The 9039-nt window shown below is 28.6% G+C and overlaps 1 protein-coding gene across 2 annotated transcripts in view; it reads left to right on the forward strand.

Moving 5' to 3' along the window:
• The window catches only part of LOC108692932 (phospholipid phosphatase 1-like), a 32403-nt gene extending 23637 nt beyond the window's left edge, over nt 1-8766 (forward strand). The window contains exons 1-5 of one of the 2 annotated variants that reach the window (XM_018201512.1): nt 3421-3657; nt 5622-5776; nt 6900-7120; nt 7725-7845; nt 8335-8766. In XM_018201512.1, the coding sequence (XP_018057001.1) occupies nt 3501-3657; nt 5622-5776; nt 6900-7120; nt 7725-7845; nt 8335-8727 (1047 nt within the window). In that variant the 5' untranslated portion in view covers nt 3421-3500 and the 3' untranslated portion in view covers nt 8728-8766. Of the gene's footprint in view, nt 1-3420; nt 3658-5621; nt 5777-6899; nt 7121-7724; nt 7846-8334 lie in introns of those variants that run through there. The other variant, XM_018201511.1, reaches the window with a different exon arrangement.
• The last annotated feature ends 273 nt before the right edge of the window (nt 8767-9039 follow it).

The following is a 9039-nucleotide window of genomic DNA, read 5'->3' on the forward strand; positions in this document are numbered from 1 at the left end:
GTAATACAATTTGACACAAATTCTCGATATGCAATTTCTTTCAATCTTCAATAGCAAGTTAATAAGAAATTCTATATAATGCAAATAAAATTTAATACTTAATTAATTTTTTACATTTAAAATACGATTATAGCGATAACTGTTTACGATTCAATAGAATACAAATAATAATTTAATGCGCTTTGTAAAAAAATTGGAATTAAAAATTAGTTTACATGAAAAATAAAAGAGTTAGTCACAAACTAATAAACAATGTAGCTATTATTACGTGTTATTTAATATCATGTTATTATGTAAAAATAGATATATTTTATTTATATTGATAATATATTATGTATTTATATAAAACATGTTTTATATAAATTGCTCGCAAAAGCAACTAATATGAACGATTGTAACGCTTTAAAGCGTTACAATCGTTTTTTTGACGTAGGCGAAAATCATAATTACCACACGGTATATTCGACGCGTGAGGTACATTATTTTTTTGCGCCATAATTGAATTATGCACCGAACGTTCACGTTTTATCTAACGACAAAAAAGGCTATGAGCGACACGTGGCGGACGCACTCGCGCTTGACGGAGCCAAAAAAATTTATTAAGTTTTCCATTTGGAAAATGCGTTTCAAATCCATAGAGAATCATCACTTTTCGAAGCATTTGTGAAGATTTCTTAATAATTTGATTTTTAAAAAATTATCTTATTTTTTAAAAAAGATTATCCGTTCATTCATTTTTACATGTTTGCGATAAAGATTTTTATACAGACATTTAAATAAACAAATTATTGACAATTTTTATTTATATAATACATATATAATCGTGTACATTATATAATTATAAGATTTTTTACAAACAAAATTTGCTTTGTGGATATCTACTTGTTATTTCTTATATCGATAATTTATAAGGATGCATCGCATATGTAGATATGCATTGTACGATGTATGTGTGTATTCGTCTAAGAAATCTAATTTAATTATTAATCTGATACATATTTCAGAGTTTTAGCAGAATTCTAAGATTGAAGTTATAATAATTAAAACAAATATAATTATTTACAATAATTTAAAAGATTTATTTAGTATCATTATTATTAAATTGATTAATTAAATTTGTGCTATTATTTCAACTCTATTTAAAATTGTGTTTTAAAAAAATTCAAAATATAAAAATATTATTAAGCTAAAATATTATTACTAAGATTCAGCTTGTCGTTTATTTGTATTATTCACATATCAGCCTAGTTTCTTATTATTGATTACTAATAATTAAATTATTGGATTCAGCTATATAAACACACACATAATATTAGCTAAAAATATTTTTTTGTATTCCAATATTACCTTTATTTAGATCGCGTTGTTTCTATTTCATTGTACAGCTATATCTTGCACTCCTTACTCCATTAAGTTCTTACTGCGCTCCTGATACTCTTATACATCATCTATATGAATTTTCATACAAAAAAGAAAGAAAAGGAGTTTGTGCATAGTAATTTACCTCTACAATAACTTATCTATTGACATCACACTATTATTAGTCACTTCGCTAATATATTATATATCATAAAAAAATCCTTTTCAATCTGAAATATAATCATAATGGAAATCCCTTTATTGTGCGGTGTGGAAATATCAACATCAGAATGAGTAATTTGATATCATTTCCTTGTGTATTTTGATGACAAATTTCCTACTTGAATCATAATTGTGTTAGGCATCTTCACTTTTAATGGATTTATTTATTTATTTATTTATTTATTTAGAAGTTTTTACCTATTTACATAAAGATTTCAATATACTTTACATTAGGTCATTTTTTTCCTATTTATAGATTTTACAGTATTGCAGATTTTACAAAAAACGTGAACCGCAAATCAATAGATGTATTATGTGCCATCAACGACTTAACAAAATTAGAGGTGCACTTACGTATTGATGATATCCTATAGTATTATTATTTAGATAATTGACCAAAGCATTGTTCTTTATCAAATGATTAGATATATTATCAATATTATTCACATGCACGTTACGCACCTTTCAGAGTTTTAGCAAAATTCTAAGACCACACTCTTGAGTTAATATTTATGATTAGATATATTGAAATTTGATTAAATTTGATTTCATCCTATGTATAATATAGATATTCCAATATAGGAATCAAATCCCTTGACATTTAATAATATATAAATTCGAAGAGATTTTAAATTAGCAATTTAATCAGCAGCATAAAAGCATATAATAAAAACCAATTTCTTCATATAAGAAATATATACGTTTCGATCATACAATAAATAAATCAAAAAATTGTTGCAATAAATTAACAATTTTTTTCAACCTTTTTACTGCGTTGATGAAGGCTAGAAACGTACATTTTTCTTTATTATATGATGAAATAATTTTTTTATGACTTCATTTTTAATAATTTTTTTATTATATAACTAAATGTCAAATATTTTTTAAAATTTATCAACTATATTTAACATTAAATATAGTTTATTGTAAGAATAGTTCATGAATTACAAAACCGACTTCTAATAGTTTTGCCTCATTTTAATTTTAAACATAAGAAATCCAAATTATTCTCAAAATGGCTCTATTATCATATTAATATTATATTATCTTTTAAATATATACTAAAAAATTTTTCGTCAAAATTACACAGTAAAAAACATTGCTTATTTGTGTTAAAACCGATTCTTATTAAAATTTTTGGATTAAATTTTTAACATTACGAATATTAATTTAACATGATGTGATTATGTTATTTGGATGTTATGTTATTTTAAATTGTTTGAATATACAATACAAATAATCCAATTTGTGAATAAGTGAACAAATAATACAAAACAGTAGTAGTTTAAAAAATATAAATGAATGAATAAATGAATAATTAAATGAAAGATGAATGTATGTTAATTTAACATATATTATTAATGTAAATGTTAATTTTATTGAAGGAATATGTTTCTACAATTTATTTCTAAATTTGTTAAAGAATTATATTTTTTGTTAATTTTTGCACAATGTTTGTGTTATTTTCTAACATATTCATTTTATGTTATTATTAATACAATTATAATTAATACAAAAATTTGAACCTAAAACACGAGAAATGTGTTAAATTTAAAACAAATTTTTTAATTGTGTAAGATTGCAACTTTTTTATTTCATTTTGCATTAATCATATTTCATACATATACATATACATTGACAAATCGCAGATGAGTTTAAGCAAATGTCTGAGACTCAGATCAATCTTTTATTTTTTTCCGCTATTTTTTCTACTCCAAAGGACAAAATATTTTTTGTAGTACGTGCGAATCGAAAAATAATCTCACGCGTATCTCTACTACGCATGCGCATTAAATCACGTAATAGTAACGTGACATGCGAGTTCCTCGTGGTGGTTAGACGTCAGAACGCTCATTGAATGTCGGACGAGCCAGTGTATCGCAGTGTTGTTGAAACATTTTCTCCTTTTCACACACGAGATGCACAATCGTTCGCTTTCCGAAAGACGATGCACCGTCGCGAAGAAAAATCCTTCTATCGTGAATGAGAATAGAAGAGGTGAAAAAGTTGTTGAGAAACAGAAAACGACGCCATGTAGACTAATTAAATGGTCTTGTCGCAATCACTTGATTGTTGGTACGTACTAGGAAAAACTGTAGTATCTAACTGTGTATACATAGAAGATAAAATACTTGCCATATCACGCGTGTTATTTGATTATAATTTTCTGATCGTAATTACAATTGTTTAAGATGCATTTTGAAATGCACTGACAATATCAAAAATCTATAGTGTTATCTATGTATATCTGTAATCTATGTATATCTATGTAATACGTGAATGTAACGTGAATTACAGACTTTCAATATAGTCGTAGTATATTGAAAAAAATGTCGTCAATTTTATATATAACTTGAAAAAACGTGAAATTCTTCAAGTAAGGAGCTCCGCACAATAAAGGGAACAAAGAACAGAGAATAAGAATCAACCTATTAGAAACTGTGTATTTCACAACACATGATTTCTGATAGGTTCAAATTTTTATTCTCTGTTCTTTTATTGTGTGGAGTTCCTAAGAGTTTGGACATCGTTCAGACATTTTTGATTGGTCCACCATTTTTAGCTGCTGCTTAAAGTGGAATGAGATAGATATACATATGTATCTTGGTCGCTTGACGAATCGCTTAGAATTCTGTCTCTCACACTATATTTAACATACATTAAAGGCTGCTTTATATGAATTAACGTATCTAAATGTAGATATAATTAACTTTGATAATGAAATAATACAAGTATATTTTGTTAAATAACGTGATGATATCATTATTAAGTACTTAATGGGTATTTAAAATATTTATATGTTTAAATATTCTTATGCTTAACTTTGCTAATTTCATGTATAGTAGCTTTTTAATATTATTCTAGTAATGCAAGTAATCAAATTCGATTTCATTTTATATCTTGCGTATGTTAGAATTAGATAGATACTTCATTCTACCTTAATTAAGCGTTTCGTCCATTATATTCAAGATGATGTTCAAATTATTTTTTTATTTAAGGAACTCTAAAAAAACAAAATTTACGTCGTACCAACGTAATCAAAATGCAGAAAAATGTCTTTGATTACGGAAATTCGAACGACATTGACTTGGTTTACGCAATTATTCACTCCAAGAATTTTATTTACTTTACGCAATTAATTAGATAATTCATTCCGTGATTATTCTTATGAGATAGATTGATTTATGAAGAACTATGTTGTTTTATCAGAGAGATTATTAAAACACAGTCATTATACAAATATAAACAAATATAAGACAAGTAACAGTCATTATAAAAATATAAACATGCACTGAAATGTTCCATTACAAATGATGTAATTTTTAAGCTTTAAGAGTGTTAAAAGGACACGAAATTTCAGATTTCTTTTTTTCATAATTGTTAACATAATTTGTTTTCTTCATAATTTTTCTTCGTAATTGTCTTTATCAATTTTCTTAAAATGCATAAGGAAATTTTTTGATAATGCATTTAATCATATGCAATTTCTGTAAACGTGTAGACTTTAGATATATTTACGCGATTTATGATAATTTATTATAATATATTATAATATATAATCACAACATATATTTGATATTCATATAACATATAAATTATTAATATTCTTACTCGTGATTAGATTAGGTTGCAAATTAATTTTTATATAGAAAGAGCAGTTTTGCTGAAGTATCTAAAAATTTAGCTAGATACAAATAAAAAAATAATTTTGTTAGATTATCAAAATAATTAGATATTTTATTAATAGGACATTCAAATTGATTGCTAGAATATACAAATTTGTAACATTGCTTGAGTTTTTCATATAATTATAATTATTTTGATTATAATTATAATATATTTATTTTATATATAATTATTTTGATGGTCCAACAAAATTATTTTCAGATCTATAGTTAAATTTTTAGCTATTTCAGCAAAATCATTCCTTCCGCATAAGTATTTTTGGAAATATTGTATCGCGAAATTGTTTATTGATATTCGAGAAGATCAGTGAATTGTCTATCTATTTTAATTTGCGATTATTTATTGCATTTTAGTGATCATACTGTTGGTGCTCTTGGAAATACTCGTGCAACCGTACCAGCAGATCGGTTTCTTTTGCAATGATCCGAAGATCTCATTCAAATTCACAGGTGACACAATCTCTATAGGCTTAATCCTAATCTTCAGTGTCATCATGCCTTTACTAGTGGTAAATACTCCTTTTCACATTCTTGCTTCTTCTAATCTTATACTAAATTTATGAAAAAAATGAATATTAAATCTTTATATTATACGAAAGATATTTTTAGTTGAACGTATTTTATGCAATATTAACTTAAATCAGATGACTTATGATTTATATTTTTTTTATTATATAAGTCGGAAATCAATCTCTATAATATCAACGATTGTATATATATATAGAATGATATTCTATATGTATTGATATTCCTTATGTATTCTAAAAGATTTTAAAGAATGTTTTCTCATATTAATTCCAGACGAAAACTTCATATGACCGAAATGACTTACAATTAGTTTTAAAGATACAAAATGAAAACTGAAGGAAAAATTTCATTTTTTTTTTCAAAAATTTCAAAAATCATTCGAGCTATTTTAATGAAGTGTTAAACATACACAAAGTTTCATCAAAATAATTTTGGAAAAAAAGTAATTTTTTAAATTAAAAAAAAAACGGATTTTTTTCAATTTTGATACTTTATACCTTTGAAACTAAATACTTTTGGACATATAATCAATATAAAGTTTCTGTCTTAAAATGTAAGGAATTATCACTTAAAATTTTTGAAAATACTTAAGGACCATCCTATATATATAGTCAGCAACTAAAAGGCAACTTCCTTTTGGATTTTCGGAATGCAGCTTGCTCACATAAATAAGAATCAATCGCTCGGTGAGTAAACTGCATTCCGAAAGCCATCGAAGAAAAAGTGTTGCAACCTTTCTGTGATTGACTGTACATATATAATTATTTTTTTTTTGTTTTTGAGATATTAAAGTGTAAGTGAGTAACGCTCATAAATTTTGGATTTATTTCTTGTTTGAAACTGAAAAGTTTGATGCAACAGATCATAACACTAAGATTATAACACGTAAGGTGAGCTATTCAATAATAAGAAAACTAATGAATAAGGAATATGAATACATTTTGATGATCTCTTCGAGTGTCAGTATGAAAAAAAATTTACTTCAACTTGTGAAGAAAAGAAGATTCACAATCTTTTTTTTTCTCGATTCGGCTTTATTGAAATAAGAGTAGTAGGAAGCGTCGAGAGTCACATTTTATAAAGATCCTTTTTGGTCGGTTTCAGATATGGATCGCAGAATATATTTACTATTCTGCTGACAGTTACGAAGACGCGTCATATTATGGCACCCGGAGTAAACTAATCTGGCGCTGGTACGGACATTACGCTGCGGGGATTTTAACGCTTACACTCCTCTGCGAAGCTATGAAAGTCATAATCGGTGAGCCGCGGCCACACTTTCTCGACACGTGCAAACCGCGCGAGGCGGCCAACTGCACCAATGAGTAAGCACCGACCTTTTCTTTCTTTGTCCCGGTTGGCTTGCTACTTAGGCGCAATCCGGTCGACTTTTATGTCATCAACATGTAGGTAGCCTGATACGCGAATGGCGTATTCGTGGGTCTGTATACTATATGGATTCCGGAAAGAAAAGGAGATACGCATGCCAAGCACCTACATATAATTGCGTAGGTTCTCAGCAATGCTGAGAGATAAAACACAAAGAGCTTATTATTTATGTTCTTATCGCAAGACGAATCGCTACGCGCTTTTTTATATCCTTTCTTTATATCAGAATTTTATATAAAAAAAAGAGTAGTTAACCGTAGGAGATATATTTATCAATCGCGAGGAAGGTAAAGCTACATACGGTCGGTTATATAGAGTTCTATAATGCCATTTTGCTGTCAGTTTATACCTGGTCTTGTATCCTTCTAGAATAAAGTATTCATTTGTCTATATTATTATTTAAGTAAAATTATAACGATAAAAACTATATTGGAATTTTGCTTAGAATATTTCAAAATATTTGCTTTAAATTTTATCAATCTGTATCTAATGTGACTGGAAAATAACAAAAATAGTGACATTCTTGTATTTTCTTTGCAGATACATCATTTCTTACACATGCACGAATACCGAGGTTTCCACCTGGTTCATCAACGATTCAAAAAAATCCTTTCCCTCCGGTCATGCCGCTCTCTCCGTTTACACGAGCATCTTCTTGGTGGTAAGAAAATTCTCTTTTACAACATAAAAACTTGACAAACTATTTTTTATAATATAAAATTGAGAAAGAAAATAGAACATCCCACTAGTTTATCCGTAAAGTTCAGCAGCTTGTTGGCAATATAGAGAACTGCGATATCAGCATCGAGTACTTCCGGTCTAATATCGGTAGTCAGTATCTAAGCGACGGAAAAGAATTTGCAAAAAAAATCTATCGGCGGCATATCGATTTTCACGGACCCGCGAGACAGATAGATGAATATGAGAAAGTTGCGAAATAAATTCTCGAAAATACGTAACTCATTTCAAAATAAGAAAAAAATTGGAAGATTGAGAATTTTAGTCAAAGTATATTACGCATCTGTTCCCTCTCACATTCTTTTCTCGCCATCGGATAAAAATATTGTCAAAATAATTAGAAAATAGAAATTATCGTGAAAATACATAATAGAGAGTTCCGTTTGTTCGTCTTTTGTCGCATCGTACACAGTGGTATCTACAGAACCGTATGCCGAATCGGATGTTGTTTCTGAAACCGTGGCTGCAGTGCCTGACGAGTATGTGGGCCGTTACATGCTCGATAACCAGAGTGGGCGACAACCGGCATCATTGGTGGGACGTTCTCATCGGCGACGTCCTCGGGCTTCTATTCGGCCTGTTCGTCGTAATATTATCGTGTCGGCACTTCTGTCTCGAACGTACCGCCGCCAATGCCGCCAACGCTGCGACGCACGCCCTTAACGAGCCCCTGGAGAACGGCCAGATCGGAGGCTACGACATGCAGCGCAAGCATAACGCAGCCAAGAAGCTGCTCAATCCTACCGCCGTCGACATCTCGGAGATCCGAGAAATGAAGGATATCGGACGGACCTGGAGTAAATAAACGCGTTCGACGAGGGGATGATTTCAAGGGTGGACATAGGGAAACACATAGAATCCCGATGATTGAATCATTCATTTCGGAAAAGATCATTCGTTAAAAAATATTGATAGAATATTTTCATTGTACCTGATCTGTTTTTAAGTAATAATAATGTAAACTTTTTTTGATAATAATAATTGTAACATGTAAAGAAATGTAAAGAAATATAATAGAAATGTAACAGAAAGATGCATACTAATGGGTGCAGTCAATGATTCCACTTTAAATCTTCTATGACAGATATTAGAATTCAAATAAATTATTCGATTTTAT

The sequence above is a fragment of the Atta colombica genome, unplaced genomic scaffold, assembly GCF_001594045.1.
Source record: "Atta colombica isolate Treedump-2 unplaced genomic scaffold, Acol1.0 scaffold83, whole genome shotgun sequence".
NCBI classification, from domain to species: Eukaryota; Metazoa; Arthropoda; class Insecta; order Hymenoptera; family Formicidae; genus Atta; species Atta colombica.